The following is a 22,186-nucleotide window of genomic DNA, read 5'->3' as shown; positions in this document are numbered from 1 at the left end:
CTGACACCAGATTTAACATTAAACCACCTTCCCGTACTTCCTTCAATTCTAACTGCTGACTTATAACTCAAATAAAGACTAAGTATTGCTTGATATAATGCACCATTGACATCACACAAATGTAGCATTTTGAATAGCTTCTCTCTTTCTCTCTCTCTCTCTCTCGGCAACTTGTCATATGGTTTTTCCAGATCTACAACACTTAAATACAGATCTGTTATATTCACACAATTTCTCAACTATATGTCTTAAAATAAAAATCTGATCCTGACAGCCTCTATTTGCCCTGAATCCAGCTTGTTCTTCATCAAGCTTTCCTTCCACAATCCTTCCCGACCATTTTTCAAGTATTCTTGAATAAATTTTACCAGTAACACTTAGTAGGGAAATATCTCTGTAATTCTCACATTCAGTTTTATTTCCCTTTTTATATATGGGTAGTATGAGAGCTCTACTCCAATCATCGGGAATTCGTCCCTTTGTCCAGGATTTCTGAACTTGCAGTGCAGCCACTATAAGACTTTTATACCTCCATACTTGAGCATTTCTGGTTCAATATCATCTACTCCTGCTGCCTTTCGACATTTCAGGCTTTTGATGGCTTTTTCTACTTCAAGTATGGATATATATTCCAGACTGTATGCCTGGTCAGCATTTTTTACCACTGTGCTTATCGCTGCTTGTTTCATTTAGCAATTTTTCGAAGTAATTACTCCATGCTTCAAGGATATCTTTTTCTCCTGTTTTCATGTCACCTTTATCATCTCTAATTCCTTTTGCAACACTATTTCCTCCATTTCTGAGCGTCTTCAATAACATCCAGAATATTTTGCCACCTTCTTGATATTTATTTTCTATGTTCTTACCAAAGTCCTCCCATGACTTTTGTTTAACCAGTTTTACACAGTGTTTAGCTTTCTTACATTTGTCTCTGTATTCTCTAAGAGCACAAGCTAACTTATTTGCCAGGAGCTTTTGATATGCTTTCTTCTTTTCCTTCACTGCCTCTTTAACTTCCTGTGTCCACCATGGACTTCTGATTTTTCTATCTTTGCAGACAACCTTACCACATTCCTCTCTGGCTGAATCAATCAGGGTTTTCTTCAAGGCTTGCCACTGAATCTGCAAGGTTTGGTTCCTGTTTGCAAACTCTTTCATTTTTCTTGAATAATATTTGTGTATTTTAGTCTACAGTTCTGAGAGCTGGTTAACTTTTATTTGCTTTAAAATTTCTTACATGTTCTTCTTTTCAACATGAAATTTAATTTTATCCTGATCAAGACTAAATGATAATCACTTCCAATTTCAAATCCTCTGTATACTCTGGTGTCCTGCACCAGAGAGAAAACATCACTATCAACAATAACATAGTCAATGAGACTTTTCTTATTCCTTTTCTCTTCTCTCCATATGAATTTGTGCACATTTTTATGTTAGAACATTGTGTTAGTAATAACCATTCCATATCCTGAGTAGAAATACAACAGGTATTTGCCATTATTATTAGCGATGCTCTTTTCTCCAAATTTTCCGGAAATATTTTTGTATGTCTGACAATCATTTCCTTTTCTTCTATTTAGATCCCCAACAAGGACCAACTTTTCCTTTTTCATTGTGTCAGTTGCTTTCTCTAAGCCTCAAAATAATTCCTCCACTTCTACCTTAGTAGAACCTACTGTGGGACCATAGTAATATGTCTCATTGACAAATAACCACAAATAAGTCTCATTGACCAGTTTCCCCATTCTGATATTTGCACACATCATTCTACTTGAGACTGCCTGACATTCAAGAAGATTAGCCACGTAATTAGTGTTGAATATTATGGCTACTCCTCTTCCTTGATTGTCATTGCCTGAATATAACATTTTGTATTTATTGCTCAAAGATCTCACCAGTTTTTGGCTTTTTTGTTTCAATCACCGCTATTATGTCGATCTGGTACTTATCTTCCTCAGCTAGCTCCATTTCTTTGCCATTCAGGCTTCTTATGTTGATAGTACCGATCTTGAACTCTGGTGATGTTGAGTTGGGGTGGGTTTTAGAATTTGTTCCAGTAGCTGATGTTTCGTTGTTTGTTCTGATTCCCTGGCAGAAACAACAGGGCCTTGTTTAACGGGTGATGCCCTAGCCAGCATGAAATTCTGTCATGTTGTCACTACATTAGCTGTATACAAGACAGTGTTCAAACCAATTTTAACTTATGGATCTGAGAGCTGGGTTAGAAATAAAACAACCAGAAACCAGAGACCACAGATATGAGAGTCCTGAGAAAGATTAGGGACATGAACAGATGGCATCAATGGCAATAACTTATTAAAAACAAGGATATTAGGAAAGAACTTGACATTGTCAGCATCTAGGAAAGCATTAGCAGAGCTAATCTCAGGTGGTATGGTCACTCTTAAACAGAATGGGAAAGGAAAGATTAGCAAAACAAGTGTTCTCTGTCAAGTTGGTAGAAAAAACCCAGAAGACCAAGATATAGGTGGATTGATATGGTAAAAAGTGCCTTAGAAGATAGAAATATAAGATCTGGTAATGTTAGTCTTGACAGGTAACAGATTGATTTGGAGGAAAATTGTAGATAGGAAGTTAGTAATGATTTAAGTATTTCATGTAGTACAATCATATCCTGTGCACCCCTTGAGGGTACATGTCAGGAATTTGATGATGATGATGATGACTGTAGATTCACATATACACATAACCTGGATAAAAATTCAGCAGTTAGGACAGATGGGATATCGGCACATATGCTAAAGGAATGCTCACCTGAATTGGTTAGGCCAATGACCTGTTGGTATAATTTGAGTATCAGCTCAAGAAAAGATCACACATGAATGGAAAGAACATATGATTGTCTTGTTGTACAAGGGTGGTGCAAAAACTGATGTATCTAACTACCAGTATCTCTTGAGTGGTAGTAAAGATTTTAAAGAAGTTAAGAACTTGTATATAGAAATAGGTTGACAGACAAATCAGAGTATTAGACCTGATTATAGTGTCAGAGGGATTTCAATTAGAGATGTAACTGTTCTGCCTCTGGATGGTGACAGTGATCATGCTGTACTGACATGAAAAGTAGCTAAGTATATTGATGTTCCATTCAGAATTCAGTTATGTGCTAAAATACAAAGCAGGAAATGATAATCAACTGAGGAGAGTACTAAGTTAATTCCCATGGTATTTGGATGCTGGAAGGAAAAGACAGCAGTGCATGGGTAGCATTAGAAAATGCTTAAACGATGCAATATTGGAGTGTGTCTCTAGATTTCAAAGAATGAGTAGGATAGGGATGAAATGGATGTGGCAAGAGATTCTCAAGAAAAAGATGTGAAAGAAATACTGTGTAGATAAGGATGATATATGTTAAGGCACAGGTCAGAAGATTTACAAGTATTGTATACAGTGCTGAGTCTGATTATGTAAAGTAACTGGCTCTGCAAACTAAAGACAACCCAAAAGAATTCTATCATTATTGCTGCAAGTAAGAGAAAGAATGAACGTAAAAGAATAATTATTGAATGTAGATGGTACGCAAATGGCAGATAAACAAGAAATTCTTCAACTAATGAATGCTCATTTTGCTACGAGCTATCAACCAGTGTATGCAATATGGAGATCATTGCTACCTCTCTACTGGATGAAGAAACTTGGGTATATGAGGAGAAGGTTCTAGAATTACTGTATAAACTGAATGACAATTTGACAATAGGGACTCATGGGATATTATGTTGGATGGTAAAAGAGTGCTCAGCAGGATGTGCCTTTGACCTGGCTGTGTAATTTGGGTCTTATTATGCAGGGAATTTCCACAGGAATGGAAAGAACCTATAATAATTCCATTGCACAAGGGTGTTCAAAAACTGAAGTGTCTGACTATTGACCTGTCTCTATCTCTAGAATTTGCTTGTGAAGATTTTGGAAAAATTCTTAACATATGCCGGCAAAGGTTGGTCGATTGATAGAGCCTCTGCTACTAATGGCTCACACAAAAAGTTAAGCAAGCTTGAGCACGGTTAGTAGTTGGAAGGGGTTAATCGTTCTATGCTGTTGGCACACTCTCCCCCGATGATTCTTGGACTCCCTGGAGGTGTCAAATAATATAGTATAAAGAAATGGGTTGACAGAGAATCTGTACTTTGCAATGAACAGCATGGGTTTACCAAGGGAAGGTTATGTTTGAGTAACTTGCTCAAATTTTATAATAATGTTACGTTCTGTATCTTTAATAAGAATGTTTCTAATTAAATTAATACATCTAATATGTCAGCAGAGTCAAATAAATCATACTTGCCGTCATCAGTGCTGTCACAAGGACCTCATCTGGTTCCACCACTAAGACCACCTTATTTCACTGTAGCCAATGCTAATCTGAGAGATTGTTTCTGGAATCTGCCTTAACTTTAAAAAAACTTCCAAACCTGAACAAATTCAGATTCATGAAATTGCCTCAAACAATTCCCTCTAAGCTGTGCATCTGTGCATGCATGCACAAATTTTTTGATTTCAGAATTTTTACTTTACAGTCAATAATTTTTAAATAAAAATTAATATTCCATATAAAAACAAATAAATCATACTTGTCACTTATTTCATTTAGTAATTTTTCCAGTGTCTCCACTCCAGTATTACTCCAACCTATTCCAACTTAGTACACCCTAATTAGTTACTTTTAGTCTGTGATGTGTGGTCAAAGTGACATTAGCAATTTGCAGAGGCATATTTGTTTAGAGTTTCTACTATCTAGACAGAACAGTCACTTGAACTCATGCAATCAGTGATGGATTTTTTTTAGTTATATGAATTTAAGCAAATTAATTTAGTACTCACAATTTCACAGGTTACAGGCAACCTGTAAAATTGTGAGCAGCACTAAATTAATTAAACTAGATGTAAAAAAGCATCCTTAATTTGAAAAATATTACATTAGTGGTTTTAGTGTGTAAAACCCTCCAAATGTATCACTGTTAACGTTAAAGTGGATAAGCTGAAAGAGTAAGTATTTAGGTTACTCTTATAGAAATATTTAGCTTACTGTGTACAAGATCTTTTAAGAAAGATGTCACTTAGGTGTATCAAGTTAAGAGTTTGTGGCTTGCAACTTCACTATTGCAAGCACAGGCTACCATGCACATTGAGTCAGAGACTGGAAACTTGCACATAAAATGTTTTTCATGCACAATACGAGCCAGCAGAAATGAGAGGGGATATTAACCTCAAATATTGGAAATACTCATCCCCAGACCACCATCCCAACAGCCAAGAACACCCAATTTAGCCTTATATAGCAGTGTGTAAGACTTTAAGCCTATCTTTATTTGCTCTACTTCCATCTTGCCCAGAGTAGTGTCTGTGTGCATGTATCATTCTGTACATATTCCCTGATGATGGAAATTTGACTTTGTTGAAATCTTAGAAGTATTAATTAAAGTAATTTAATTATTATATCTTTTATGTTGTAATATTCTTATCAAAAATACCAGAATGAATAATCAACACATAAGCCTGACCACCAGACTTAATAATGTTACGCTTGGATTAGACAAGGAAGATAGAGATTAGTACTTGATATGAAAGGAACCCCTCTCACCTCAGCCTATCAAGTACCTGTCTCCTTTTTTCCACAGCCAGCACAGACCCTGCTTTAATTACTATAGGACTTATACTCCCCAGAATATAAACAGCTTCCCATTACTCGGATGGAATCTCAGGAAAGCAAACTGGCCCAAATGCACTGAATTCATTATTACTATTATTACGGGCAACTCCAGGGAGTCATTAGACTCATCGAGGAGAGGCCCCAAATCATATTCATCACAACTATTCAACATTCATACAGTATCTATCATACCTCGCCTTAAACTCATTCACTGTCACAGCATCCACCACAGACTCAGGGAGCGCATTCCACTCATTCACTACTCTAAAAGTAAAGAACCCAGCTCTAACACCTTTACTAACCACACTTTTGCCCAGTTTCCATGGATGTCCCCTAGTCCTCCCACAACCAGCCCTGTTCTCAAAAATATCTTCTGAATTAATTTTATAGAAACCCTTCAGTAATTTGAATGTCTCAATCATATCTCCCCTCCTCCGCCTATCAACCAATTTTTGCAACCCACAAATCCTCAACCTGTTCTCATATGGTTCATTCCACAGACCTGCTATCATCTTGGTCACTCGCCTCTGGATCCTCTCCACCTCCTCCCCATCAAGAAGAAACCTAGGTGACCAAATCTGAGCACAGTAGTCGAGATGAGGTCTTATCAAGGCTCGATACAGAGGAACAATAACCTGCTTGTCAACGTATTCTTCAGCAACCAAGTGATTTGATGAGCTGATTTGGCCACTTTTGCAATGTGTCCCCTAAATTTCAATTCCTTATCCACCAACACTCCTAAATCTCGTGCCTCATCAATTTCCTGGAGCACGGTTCCACCAATGCAGTAAACTCCCGCCAATCTTTTCACCCCAAAATGCATAACCTTACATTTTGCCACATTAAATTGACATCCATTCTCCTTAGCCCAGACCTCCAATCTATCCAAATCATCCTGCAAAATTTTGACGTCATCTGCATTCACTATTGCCCTACCCAACTTCGCATCATCCGCAAACAAATGAACTGTTCCTCTCAGATCCTTTCCTATATCATTTATGAACATATTAAACAGCAGTGGTCCAAGAACAGATCCTTGTGGCACACCACTAGTCACAGGCCGTCTTGTGGACTCTACTCCTGAGTAAACTACTCTGATATCTCTCCGTCAACCACCCTCCTATCCATCTCACCAACCCTATGTCCATTCCCATATGCTGCAATTTACTGATTAGACCATGTGGTATCCTGTCAATGGCCTTAGCAAGGTCCAGTAGAATCACTGTAAACCCATTACCCTTATCCAGTTCAGCCGTCACTGTGTTATAATACGTGAGCAAGTTTGAGCAAGTTACTGAGGCATGACCTACCCTTCACAAAACCATGCTGTCCTCGATACAGTATCCCATTTTCTTCTATCCAATCTTGTATTTTCCTCTTGACTATTTTCTCTAAGACCTTGATAATGATTCCTGTTATGCTGATTGGCCGGTAATTTTCAACAGCAGCCTTGGAACCACCTTTCTGCAGCGGAACTATTTTCCCTCTTTCCACCCCCTTCGGACTGACCCAGTCCTAAGGCTCAAATTAAACAGAATGGTCAAGGGCACTGACAATTCTTTGGCCGCTTCACGTACGACACGAGCTGGTATACCATCCAATCCCACAGATGTATTGACATTGAGGTTCTGTAATAGACTAGTTACCTCTACTTCATTCATCACAATTCCAGTATAAGCTGTTGGTTCTTCCATTCCTGCAAAGTCACCACCTGGATGATATACTCTTGCAAAGTGCTCGCTCAGTAATTCCACAATATCGACTGATTTGGTTACCTCCCTACCCTCAGCATTTTTTAAGATCATTCTACCATGAGCATTTTTCCTTTTACTTGCAACATATTGTAAAAACTGTTTGGGATACTCTTTAGCCTGCGTGGCCAATTTCCTTTCGTAATCTGCTTTTGCTTTTCTTACCACCCTTGTTACCATTCTGGCCTGAGCTTTATACTGTTCCTGCGCCTGATGGTCACCCTTCTCCTTAAATCCCCTCCACAATTGTTTCTTTTTTTGCAGCTCAAGCTTAATAGTGTTATTCATCCATTTAACCCCTACTTGATTTATTATTCGGACTCTTGGTATACAGTCAACCATTGCCTCCTGCAAACAGTTCTTAACCACCTCCCATGCACTATCAACATCCTTCCACTCATTTCTTCTATTTGCTTATGCATACTATCCCCACTATCCACTCCATCACCCGGTCTATAGCAGCACCCAATTGTATATTTTGTTCTCCTAGATTCTATCTCACACCAAACAGCCTCAAATGTGCTTTTTTCCCCATCCTGCAGTTCAACTTCTATACTCCTTGGTTGAAGCTCATCAGCTATCATCAATAACACTCCTCCCCCCTTTTTATTCACCCTGTCACTCCTGAACACGCTATACCTGTCGCATTCAATCCCACTAGCTTTATCATCTTCTGTCAGCCATGTTTCACTAATACCGACAACCTGTGGCCTGGAAGTGCCAACCATGGCCAAAAGCTCTTCCTTCTTGTTCCTAATACTCCTGGCATTAGTGTACATGAATCGCAGAAGCCCATTTGTCCCATCCCTACTTTGATGCCTTATACTAACTATCCCATTCTGATTTGTTGTCCGTCGTACTCGCTCGGGCATAATATACTCATTCATACACTTAACTTAACTCATTCATTCATTAAAACAACATCAACATAATTCCACCCACCAATGGTAATTATGAAGGAGTTACTGAACTCTTAATTAGCATATGGGAAAAAACACATCCCTAGAGGAATCAGAAAGTCCTATACACCATGTTGATCAGTTAAAAACAGTTCTTCTGGCAGAATATGAACAACAAAAACCATTCAGACAACTGCTTCTGTCCTCTTAAGGTTTTTGGATGATATTAGAAGAGCTTGCTGGCATGAAGAAATGAACAACTTCATCTTTACCAGATCAAGTCATAAAACTTGGTTGCTGTTCAATCAACTTGGAGGCAGCAGCACTGCAAACAGAACTAAAAAAAAAAAAAAAAAATTCAAACTGTATTTCAGAAATCTTAAACCCAAAAAGCTTAAGCCCTAAATTCTGACAGTAAAAAAAAAAGAGATTGATCATCTTTACAAAAAGTTTTCTTATTGCATCCTACATTTACAGCAAAACTCCAATCGAGTAACTCGAAATGAAATTGCTGCAACCCTCAAACTGACTAAAACAGATAATGCCCCTGGTGTTGATGGCATCTTTCCAGATTTTCTTAACTTGACCTAAAGCAAATACCAGGCTATCTGGTTTCTTCTCCTCAATAACAAATGATGAATGACTCCAGAAGCTTTGGCATGAGTCAATGATGAGCCCATTACTCCCTGGAGATATTTGATATTAGTAATTTGGAGTACATATCAGTACTTCAGGTTGAAAAATAAAACATTAGAATCCTGAAATATGGAAAGGCAGCAGGAGTAGATGACATTCTACCAGAAATGCTCAAATTAATGTTTTAGTGGTTACATTGCATAATAAGGTGGAATTCTGGGTGATTGTGGCAGAATTCCACTGTGTACTTCTCTTATTTTGATACTTATCCATAAAAGGAAAACTAAAATTGAATGTGCAAAATAGAATAATTTCCCTGCTGAGTGTTTTAAAGCTTTATGTAAGCATACTTAAGAAAGGTATAAACAATTTTGGAAGAGAAACTTAGTGAACAACTAGTTCAGCCAAGTAGAGGTTGTCAGGATCAGGTTTTGGCTTTAAGATAAATGCTGGAGAAATCACTATATTTCTCAAGTAGTTGTTCAAAAAATACTACAGTTATATAGTGTAAATTAGATATACATGTAACTTATATTTAACTTTGTTGGAACTCTCAACTAATTGAAAGAGATGCAAATGATTAATATGCAAAATTATATGTAAGGCAGGGTGTATACTATCTTCATTGTTATTTCTCATTTATATGTATCACATATAATGTATCATATGTATCACAAAAATATACAATACTTTAGCAGTTCCCACATTATTATATGGCAGTGAAATTTGGGCAATAAATAAACAAGTTAAACAAAGAATAAAAACAAGTGAAATGAGATTTATGAGAAGAACTGCAGAATACACATTATTAGATGGAAAAAAAAGGAACAAAGACATTTTAGAAGAACTAAAAACAAAATCAATAGAAGAAAAACTAAACAATTATAAACAAAAACGGATTCAACATGTTAACCGAATGGCCAACACCCGACAACCTAAACAAATACTAAAATATAACCAATTGGAAAGAGAAGGCAGGGTAGACCTCAAAAAAGGATATTGGATGGATAATGAGACCGGAACAGATCAATATAGTCTATACCCGTAACTAGTGTTATGATGATGTATCACATTATTGAAGGGAAGTGACATTAAACCTCTATCAAAATTGGAGATATTTAACTAATTTTTTATGCTGATTATGTTATACTACTCCTGAGAAAATCCATTAAAAGTCTTCTAGACTTTTTAATTGAACTGAATTACTGTAATAAAGTTGGCATGAATTGGCAATAAAAAGAGAAACACTGTGAAAATAGTGGCAGGAATATGAAATGCAGGAAGGCAGTTAAAAAATTAACTGCATTCTTAGTGAAAACCCAGCAGTATAAGTAAAACATTTCAGCTATCTAATTTGTAGTGAAACATAAATTAAAGATGGAAATACAGATAACCCTCGTATAACATGGATGTTAGGTTCTATGGAAATGCCGCATTATATAAATCGTGTTTTTTTGAGACTCAGATCACATAGAAAAAGTAGGGTTATGCCCCAATTTTTTTTTTTTTTCTTAAATTATATAAACAACAATGACATATCCAACAAAAATATATTTTTATTTAATTCAAGTAATTCATATAAGTTAGGAAAACATATAAACCATGAAACAAATACATATTATAAAAATTATAAATTGTATGTAAACTTCATTGCACATAATGCATAAATGTTTTAGGCAAAATAAAATAAAGTGCATATTTTAATTGTCATCACTATCTTCAAAAATAACATTTCGTAGATGTTCTCTATTTACAAGTGGCTGGATGTCATCACTTGAAAACTTTTGGACATAATTTGTATAATTCTCATTGCATACTTCGGCTGGTTTAGTTATCAAGAAGTAGTAATAAGATCTTGTTTACCACTATGCTGAAATTTTTTGATTAAGTTCATAATATAGAGCTAAACAAATATCCAATTGTCTCGTGAATTTTACAGAGCACTCTGCTGAGGGATCATTATCCATAAGATAACTTCCTAACTTTCTTGCCAAGTCCAATCCTTCTGCTAATTTCTTTAAACTGAATTCTTTAATGGATTCATCACAATCAGAATCTTCAGCAGAACTTTCCCTACCATTTGGTTTGACTTCATCTATTAATTGTACCAGTTCCTCCTCATTTAAATCTGTTTCCCTATCAATTAATTCACTAATTTCATTTTCAACCATATCACAAAAGCCCTCTCCACCAAAAATGTGTGCAACGTTTATTATACGACTTAACTCTTCATCCATTGGAGGTACAAAATTTTGTTCCAGAACGACTTCAGGCCATATTTTTTTCCACAAGCATTCAGTGTAGAGGGTTGTAATTTCTTAATGGACAGAGAAATAATTTTCACACAATTCAATATTGAAAACTCTTTCCACGCTTGAGAGCAGTGCCATGTTTGGATTAGATTCAATTTTTTCCAAAATTAATTGGAATGTCCAACAAATATAATATGACTCAAATGTTGATATTATTCCTTGGTGGAGTGGTTGAATACGTGAAGTAGTATTAGGCGGTAAAAAAGTTATTTTAATATTCGGATGGCTTAAATTTGTTCGGTGGCCTTGTGCCTTATCTAAAATTAGTAGAATTTTGAAGTCGACATCCTTTTTCTTTTGTAACTTTCTACATTGGGTACAAAACACTTGAAAAACTAATTTTCAAAACATGCTAGCTGTAACCTACTAAAGGGTATTTCCCCTAATATAAATTCGCTACTTATAACTACATGCATGATACGAGCAGACACAAATTTAACGAAGATAAAATTTGATTTTTAAGTCGCACAGTGGAAAAATATGAAAAGATAAAGGGTTACTGCAATTTGTAGACCACGTTATATCGAAACCAGGTTGTATAAGTACTGCATTATACGAGGGTTACCTGCATATAGTGAGTCAGTTGAATACATTTATATGGAAGAAGCAAGAAATTCTCCACAAGAATAAAGTAGGCGTATACAAGATGGCATTGAAATCAGTTTTAACTTATAGATCTTAGAGTTGGATTAGAACTAAAGAGAAAAATTAGGAGCTGCAAAGAGATGGCAGTGGCAAAATCATATTCAAATGGTATTAGAAAGAAACTTGACATTATTAGCATTTAAGAATATGTGTATGCAGAACTAATCTAAAATGAACTCTTATTGGCAGCTCTGCATAGAATGAGAGAGAAAAGGTCTGAAAAAGAGGTGTTTGATGATAAGGAAAAAAGAGAAGAGACCAAGATCATATGAATATGATCTTGGTCTGATATGAAACAAGTAACAATGTAAACTTAATTACATGATGTGCTACCCACTTGAGCTTACATATCAGGAATTGATGATGACTGCATAATAATAATATTGTGATTGATACCCATATTTCATTCTGAAATATGCTCTGTAAATAGGTCTATAAACAATCTCTCTCTCTCTCTAAAAAAAAAATAAAAATTGTGATTAAAAATCAAGTTTTTTTTTTTTTTCATATTAATTTCTCGAATTTTATTAGTACACTTATATATATCAGTTCATTAAAATAAAATTAAACAAAGAAGTCCAATAAACAAAACAGAATATTTCAGTTCAAGAAAATAAAAATTTATTTTCAATAATTATTGATCAAAATTGATAATGCATGCAGATTTGGTTTTCTTTTTCTACATATATATATAAATTTAATATCATTTATAAAATAAGAAGTTTTGAAAAAGTGACAAAAATTATATATAAATTTAATATCATTTGTAATGTTAAGAATTAGTTTTGAAAAAGTGACAAAAAATTATTGTTGGGCTCTAACTTTAAGTGCACAAATTGTAAGTATATTGTGGACTTTAATGTTAAGGAACATGTATATGCTAGGGAGAGATAGTAACATGGGAAAATTGCAAAGTACCACAGGTGTTATCTGATAATTAACTTGAAGCTTACTGTATGATATTTTGGTTTACTTGAGTGTTACATCTTCTGTTGAAAGCACTGAATCACTTCAAAGGCTGGTTAATTGTTTATTTTTATGATTATTGACATGAGTAGTAACTTCTAGTTTGGGGTATAATTTTTAGGACCTAAAGTATTTGAGAATTAAAGCGCTGGTATAATGGCACACATAGAATCTTTGCTGGATGACTATGACTTACCTTATCTTGAACCTGGATTTTTCACATATGGTTTTGGTAAGAACTGCATCTGGTATTTTACTATTTATGCATCTTGCATTATACTTACAGACTCCCATGGATAATATTGAAGTGTTTACATTAGGAACATTACAGAAGGGGGATTAACTCCACACATTAGTTCTCATAGGTATGAATGTCCTATAATGTTTCCATATGTTATAAATTCTGTGGGAATTTAAAACTGGTAGAAAACAGTGAATGACAGGTGCTGAGAAGTGTACAGAATCATTATTTGAATTTTGTGGATGTAAAGTGTTATTTAATGAAAGAGATTTTTCAGTATTTACATGCTTGATTATTGGTTAAGTAAAGTGATTTTATTTGATTATATAAAATGTGATTTTGTTCAGTACATGTATTGAAGTGCTTATGGTTTTCACATTCTGAATGTCATATAAAATTTACATATTAGTATCTTGGTCACGAAATAATCAAAGTGAATATTAATAAAAGAATATGTAAAATAAAAAATGCTTAAGAACTTATTTAACTATCCTTTAAAATTCAGAAATTTAATATATTCACTTCCTCTTGGTACAAAGTATTAATTTTATCAAAAATAAAACAATCCCTTGCTTTTTTTTTTTTTTCAAGTTATGAGAAATTAGAATTGCACGTCATACTTTCTCATAGTTCTGTTTCCTGTTAAGTTGCTTAGCGAATTGGTTTGGAATATACTGAGGGAAGCAGCTGACCTCTCATCTGGCAGTGATGACTGTAAGAGTTGTTTGATGGAGAGCGTGAAACTCATTTATGATGAAAATAAATGCGTTCCTTTCAAAGGAAGTATCAACAGTACATCTTCAAATAGACCTTTGTTTCTGTTGAGTGTGTCTTGTGAGTGGATAACCATCATAGTTTCTTTGATGTTGCAGGTACTGAAGTTGTGTTCTATGTAAGGTATGGAGCTTGTCCCATTCAATATTGTGGTGAATGTTGGAGAAGTGGAAAGCTAGGCCTGATCTGTCTTCTCTGTTGTTAATAAAATCTCCAATATGCTCTTTTTGTCTAATTTCCAAACTTCTAGATGTTTACCCTATGTAAGCAAGGCCACAAGTACATGGAATATGGTAAACTTCAGGATGTTTGTTGAAAGGGTTGTGGTCCTTAGCTGAACATAACAGAGCTCTCATATAGTCACAGTGGGCTTGAAAGCCATTCTTATGTCATGTGATTTCAGGAGATTGGTGATTTTGAGAGAAAGTTTGCCAATATAAGGGATGGAAACTGAGGCTCTGTAGTGAATGTCAGGGATCTTTTGGGACAGAAATAAAGAATAGTATTCTTTGTACCAGTTTCTTAAAATATCCATTGCTCACCAATAATAGTTGGAGCAAAGAATGTAATCCTTCTTTTAGTGTTTCTTCATCTCCTGTTTCTCATAGTTCTGTTTCCTGTTAATTTGCTTAGCGAATTGGTTTGGAACATACTGAGGGAAGCAGCTGACTTCTCACCTGCAGTGATGACTGTAACAGTTTTTTGATGGAGTATAGAGATCGCCATTTTTTTCAGCATATGTATAGTACCGAATGTTTGTGATATATGGTGCATTGAAGAGAAATGTAGGGAACGACCTGTATATGAGTGAGCCTGTTGTATATATATATCCTATGAGAGATAGGCCTCCTTCTGCTTTTTTTGAAATTAAAACATCTAGAAAAGGTAATTTTCCTTCATTTTCAAATTCTAAAGTGAATTTAATTTTATGGTGGAAGGAAATAATAGATGAAAGAAAATCGTTTAACTCAGCCACACAGTGTTCCAGATTATAAATATGTCATCTATGTATATATCCACCAAAGTGATGTGATTTCAAATTTGTGGATAGCAGTAAATCTTTTTCAAAATTTTCCATGCGTAAGTCATGACTTGGAGGAAATAGAAAGGCCAGATAGTTGTTTCTGGATTTTCTCATTCCATTGGAAATAATTTAAGTTGAGACAAAGCCTAAATAGTTGGGAGATGTCAGGAGGGAACAGATCATCTACAAGTGCCATAACTTTGTCTACAGGAGTATTTGTGAACAAAGATGCAATATCTAGACTAGCTAGAATATCTGTTAGCTGCATTATTCATTATCCCCTGATGGATTATGAATTCCAAGATGAGATTCATATCCCATCTAGGAAATGAAGAACCCTTACATGGACATTTCACTTGAAGGTAAGGTTGCCAGTTTTGTGTGGAGTGGTGGCAAGGTATTCCCCCCCCCCCCCAAAAAAAAAAACATCAAATTTTATCCTGCAAAATTGGCTGGTACATTAGAAATAAAAAGTGACACATATACTGCCTTCATAGCTTTAGTTGCTTCAGTCAGAATTATAACTGAACCCAGCCTACTCCATTGGTTCTCTTCCAAGAACAATGCTCTCATTAAATAACTAAGTGGATTCCCTATTCACTCCTTTGACTATGTGGCAAAATTCCATCTAATTTTATAGCCTGACTGATATCTAGAACTTAAGTTCACTTACATCCAATTTCACAGCTTTCTCCCCCCCCCTCCAACGCTTGTAAAATGCTTGTTATTTCACTAGTGTGAAGCACATTTGCAAAGCGATTACTAAATGCTTTCACTGTACCTCCTACATTAGTTACTTTACCATTAACTCCATCCGTTGAAGTTCACTCTCTTGTAATAATTTAATCACATAACAAAAACTAAAGCTAGCAAAGAATTGTGTTCTTTGCTAGCTTTAGTTTGCTTTGCTAGTTTTTCATTAATGCTATTTAACACTAATAAAGTATTTTAAAACAATCACAGAAAGTTATCAGTAAACTAGCTTGGTTTAGCTGAGCTGAAGTACTCCTGTGACATGTTTTCCTTAAGGTGTGTGTTTCATTTCTAATTTCGCTTGTCTTTTTTTTTATGGCATCAGTCCATTGAAGTTTTTCAAAGAAATCTCTTTGCTTCCATCCAAAACTGGTAGCTCTTTTTCTTGAAGACCTAAAAAAAAAAAAAAAAAAAAAAAAAGTTAAAACCACTTCAGAATTATTATTGTGACACCTCCAAGGAGTCCTAAGACTCATTGAGAGAGAGTGTGCCAACAGCATCGAACGATTGAACCCCTTCCAACTACTAACCACGCTCAAACTTGCTTAACTTTTTGCATGAGCCATTAGTAGCAGAGGCTCTACCAATTGACCAACCTTACTTACTAGAATACTTTAACTAGAAAGTACCAAATTTATGTCAAAACGTCACTTATTTGGTGAATAATAACCAAATTTTCATAATTGTAATATCACTATTATATGCAAGAAAATTTTATTTTAATAAGAGTCTGCTAATCAAAAAATAATTTTCATTAATTTATAAATGAATTACTGAAAATGCTAAACACTATATATATATATAAATGTTATGATTATTTTTTAGAATCATCCCTGCATTTCAACCAGGGTGCCTTGTCTGGAGATAAGATCACAAATGAACATCAGATGGTGTCGCTGAATAATCATTCTGCTCTTACCGTTCCGTTGTTAGTCCCATCATCACATGGATCTCCTAGTCCTCTTCCTACATCACCTGCAGTTGATGACTTATCTAGAAACAGGTAAATTGTTGCAGTTGCTTTTGAAATTGTTATTTATATATATATATAAAACTTTAATTAGAATACAATTAGTTTTGTCGAGATGCTGATTCTTCGGGTATACATATTATCACAAAAAAACTGGAAAAATAGCAAGATAAAAAATGAACTTCTCTTATAAACAAGCTAGGAACAACAACAGTCAAGTTTGATCTGGCGTCCGCATGGCAGGTCTAGCGGGATGCGTTAGTGAGTAGGAACTATCTCGAGCACACCAAAACTGAATTACTGCACTGTGTGAATTAGGTAAGCTATAACTTAAATTACTGTTGATGTGTGAGGGGTCCAGAACTATTTCTTTCGACTATTTCATCCCGGCTGATAGACAGATATCAGAGGTGGTGTTTGGTGGAGTGGAATCATGGCGAATGAGGGTGACTAGTGAAGTGCCCAGGGGGCTCTGTACTAGGACTACTACTCATTAATTTGTACATTAATGATATAGCAGAAAATTTGAAGGGGGATATTCAGTTGTTTGTCAATGATACAAAACTTAGGGAGGACAATTATTGATGAAGGTGATGTAGATATCTTACAGTCCTCCTTTCTTTTAGTGTCTTAGATATCTTACAGGATTTAAATAAATTGGCAGTGTGGGCAAAGGACAATGGTTGTGAATTTAGTGTTTGAAATGTAAGTTAATGCAGTTCAGAATGAAAAGATGACATACTTCATGTCATATTGATGGTTTTAGTTTACAGGAAATTGATGAGGCCAAGGATCTGGAAGTGATAGTGGGTAGAAAATTGAAATTCAGAGGACATGTTGCAAGAGTTGGCAAAATAGCTCAGAGGATTACTTGGATACTGAAGAACACATTGACAAATAAAGATAGGGAGGACAGCAGGTACACATTCAAATTTTCGAAATGTGCACAAAGGATCTCATGTAGAAGCACTCAACAGGATAAAAGGTTTATTTTCACATAAAGAAACTCTTTTTGTTATGGAATAAAGTTGCAAACTCAGATGTCTTATAATGTCTCAAAGACATTATCTAGATTTCATGTGGGGAAGGAAGGCCATGATTTTGCGACATGTTAACTACCATGCACAGATTTGGTCACCTGTGTCTTTTGGGAATCGGAAAGTTGTGGAGAGGATTCAGAGATGAGTAGCCAAGCTGGTAGGTCTGTGGAATGCTTCCTCTGAGGATAGGTTGAGGTTGTATGGGTTGCAGAGTTTAGCTACCAGGCAGGGGACAGGGTGTACGATAGAAACTGCTAAATTACTAAAGTAATTCTCCATGAGGAGTAGAAAGAAAACAAGGAGTCACACATGAAAGTTACCTAAGGGTGTGTGGACTAGGTTCTTTACTTGGAGAGTGGTGAATGAGTGGAAGATTGTCAGAGATGGTTGTGAGCACCCAGAAGTGATACCAAAGTTCAAGTAAAGCAGAAGTCATATTTCCATACACGAGTAGCCAAAAGGTGTCACACTTTATTACTAAAATACTCTGGGTTAGAGATAAATGTTGGAAGTTTCCCCACTTGGTTATATTAAAAATTAAAGATGCCAAGAAATTATCTACTCATAAGGAAATATGACTTCTGCATTACTTCAACTTTGGTATCACTTCTGGGTCTGGCTCCTACTTGAGACTTCAATGAAGGTCAAAACTGGTGGGTAGTGATTCTTCCCATAATGCATAACATTATATATGTCCATAAGGATATGTTCTTTGCATTATGGGATATTAAAGCAAGTGATGTGAAGTCATTAGCCTCTGTATACAAGTTGCTCAGTCCTGAAATTACTTCTGGCACAAACTTTGTTTACATAACACTTGAATAAAGGATTAAACCAAGAGTATAATTTCTTGGCAAGTTTAATTTAATGCTTGCCAGATCTGGGAATAGAAAGAAGTCCATAGCAAGATTTTGTGTTTGCTTCCATATATATCCTTCAATTGAAAGAATTTTCTTTGCTGTCTGAATATTTTATTTTATGAATTTCATATATCAGTATGTGTGTTATGTGTATTTCAGAATTTGAATAAATGGATCTTACCAATTGTTTTTCATTTATGTTATTTAAATAGCTAAATATAAATTTACATAATTTATCATTTCAGGGTTAAAGACCAAAGGTTAACAAGGTAAGTTAATAAAAATAATTATTTATTATCAAAATGAATATCTTTTTTAATATTTTGCAATTAAATTAAAATTGATGAAAAAGACAATAATTAAAAGTAATGAAAAGAATGGCAACTTACCTTCCAAAGTTGAATAAAAACAGTAGATTACTAGAATTAAGCTGGTAAGTGCCATTTTAGCCATTTTCATACCACATCAATGATAAGCAAATTTGGTATATGTAATAATATATGGCATGTCACTAAAGTTTTTTTTATATATCTGAAAATAGTATCATGTATCAGCATAGATCAGAATGAAACAGTTACTGAACTTGTGGATACAACCCATTTGTTGTAAATTTTTTTCCTCAAATACTGTACATTCTATAATCAGGCATTTAGAAAAGTAAAGGAAGAACATTAGTAATGGATGCATTCAAGTGATGTTTCAGAAAATTGTGCTGTTCAGTTGGTTGTTCCTGTGTCCAGACAATTCATCGTGAGAAAATTTGAAATCCTATTGTCATGTCATTCCCATATATGAAAAAAATTTTTTATATATCTGAAAACAGTATAATGTATCAGCATAGATCAGAATGAAACAGTTACTGAACTTGTGGATACAACCCATTTGTTGTAAATTTTTTTCCTCAAATACTGTACATTCTGTAATCAGGCATTTAGAAAAGTAAAGGAAGAACATTAGTAATGGATGCATTCAAGTGATGTTTCAGAAAATTGTGCTGTTCAGTTGGGTGTCCTGACAATTCATCGTGAGAAAATTTGAAATCCTATTGTCATGTCATTCCCATATATGAAAAAAAATGAAATATTTTATGTATTATTTATTATTTCAATTATATTTAGCATTCTGAAATTTTTTTTATTCTGTATAAAGTTATTAATATTCTTTCTTACTTAGATACTACAGGCTCTGTAGATAGATGGAATATTAATTTTTTCAAAACTGGGATAGGGTGGATAGGGTTGTCTTCTTCTATTTTTCTGTTCAGTGCATTTAGACACCCATCCAGGTGTGATATTTTTTTTATCTGAACTAATTCAGAAGGTGACATGTTTCATTTATTGAATACATGTGTATTTTGAAAATGACTCCACTTTTCCTGCATGGGAAAGATATCTCGTACACTGCTATTGTTTGCAGAGCTAGTTTAAGATCATAAGTGCACTTCCGAGTAATTATATTAAAGAATATGATAATAAAATTACATAGATCCTTTCATCATTATGCAAATCAGCATAAGTTAAATTGTCATCTGTGGCTGCATTACTAGTGTTTATTTTTTCCTCCAATACTAGTATTTTATGACACTAAGAAAATATAAATTTTACATTTAGTCTTCTTTACTGAAAAAAAAAAAAATATATATATATATGTAAATATGTTTTTTTTACCTGCGAATAATGTATATTAGGGTTACCAAGTAATTTTATAAACTTGGTTATTTTACTCCTAATCCCAAGTAAGCAAACAGTTAAGTTTGTGCCTGGAACGTAGTTCATGTCTAAAGGTGGTGCAACACCAGGGCAACTCATTGTAAAGGTGGGTAAAGCTCTGATCACTATTCTTAGTATTTTCCATAATGTAAAGCACATCTCACTAAGAGATGTATACTGCAATACATTATGGGTGGAGTCACTACTCAGACCGGTGTCAACCTTTTTTGAGGTCTCCTCAGTGAGTAGCTAGACCCTAAATACCAAGGTTTTAGTAATACATTGCCTTATCAACTATACCTATGCAAGTTGCTAAAAGGTGTTTTTATTTTGAATAATCTCTGGAGGAGATATAGATGTAAATATGTTTTTTTACCTTGGGAATAATGTATATTAGGATTACCAAGTAATTTTATAAACTTGGTTATTTTACTCTTAATCCCAAGTAAGCAAACGGTTAAGTTTGTTAAGTTTAAGTTTGTCAAACATAGTTCAAGTCTAAAGGTGGTGCAATGAGTTGCCCTGGTGTTGCACCACCTTTAGACTTGAACTACATTTCAGGTGCACATACTTAGCTGTTTGCTTACTTGGGATTAGGAGTAAAATAACCAAGTTTATAAAATTACTTGGTAACCCTAATATATATATTTGTGATTATTATTATTCTCTTGTGCTGTTGTGAACCGTTCAAAAATAAACTGTAATCAGAAATATCATGTCATTAACAATCAACTAGATAGCATACCCTCTCCCACCAATGAGCTGTAGATTTGAAACTCATAATGGACATAGATGTTTGTAATTGTTTTTAGGTGAGAGATGAATTTTGTTGTCTGATGTGAGACCACAGCACAGCACTGCTTATTGGAGGCCTGATGTGGCTTGAGTGGGTTCCATGTTTGGTTTCTAGAGCAGGTTTCCAAACCAGATTAAAATGAATAAAAATTACAATGAAAAGTAAATAAAAATAGATTTCATGTTATCTTTTCATATATAATATCGTTTACAGTGTTCTTTTGCCTACCAAAAAAAAAAAGTCTCACGATTATTACAACTGCTGATTGTTGCCATTTCTGAAATCTAAGATCTTTAATAATATATATAATAATCCTTTCTGGTTACTAGACAGTAATCCTTAGATATACTAGAAGATTATCCTAACAATCATCAGGCTGAAAGTTACATGAGATTATTCTTCACAATTGTGATCTTTAAATTCACCTATGATCTTAAACTAGCTCTGTAAACAATAACAGCATACAACATATCTTTCCTATGCAGGAAAAATTGAGTCATTTTCAAAATACACATGTGTCAATAACTGAAACACCTCATTTTCTGAATTAGTTCAAATAAAATGTGTGTGTGTGTATATATATATATATATATATATATATATATATATATATATATATATATCACATCTGGATGGGTGTCTAAGTGCAAAGAAATAGTGAAAGGTTCCACAAATAAATATTCTTAAATATGGTGCCCTTTCTCCTAAACCACCCTATTCCAGTTTTTTAAATATTAATATTCCATCAACAAGAACCTGTAGTATCTAAGTAAGAAAGAATATTTACAACTTTTTTAAGACAAAACCGAAATTAGGAAATTCACCGATAATACATAAATGCATAAATAAACTATATTTTGTGAAATTTATCTTTCACTGCATTTACTTTTCATATATCGATATCAATGCAATATCATTTCAATTTTCTAGAAAATAACATTTTCAGTGAATTTTTTCTGAATAGTCAATTCATCATGTGGAAAATTGAATTTTCCCCATGATGAATTGTCTGTGAACCGCTTGACCCTCATGTTATAAAAACTGGGGCAGCTTGTAATAAGGATGTCTAGTTATTAGAACTGGAGCAATATTAATATATGCTAGCATGTCTTTAAATCTTTAATTATATGAATATTTTCTTAAAC

General features: G+C 34.4%; 1 protein-coding gene across 1 annotated transcript in view; it reads left to right on the top strand.

Moving 5' to 3' along the window:
* The window catches only part of LOC150095149 (uncharacterized), a 206,381-nt gene that overhangs the window by 34,048 nt on the left and 150,147 nt on the right, over window positions 1-22,186 (top strand). The window contains exons 4-5 of the mRNA XM_090411207.1: window positions 16,492-16,669; window positions 18,782-18,805. Coding sequence (XP_090267333.1) covers window positions 16,492-16,669; window positions 18,782-18,805 — 202 coding nt within the window. The remainder of the gene's footprint in view (window positions 1-16,491; window positions 16,670-18,781; window positions 18,806-22,186) is intronic.

This window comes from Typopeltis vanoorti, chromosome 21, assembly GCF_054136105.1.
Source record: "Typopeltis vanoorti isolate ZY-2024b chromosome 21, IOZ_Tvanoo_1.0, whole genome shotgun sequence".
Taxonomy (NCBI): domain Eukaryota; kingdom Metazoa; phylum Arthropoda; class Arachnida; order Uropygi; family Thelyphonidae; genus Typopeltis; species Typopeltis vanoorti.
The sequence above is the reverse complement of the archived record's forward strand: the minus strand, read 5'-3'. Positions and strand labels throughout refer to the sequence as shown.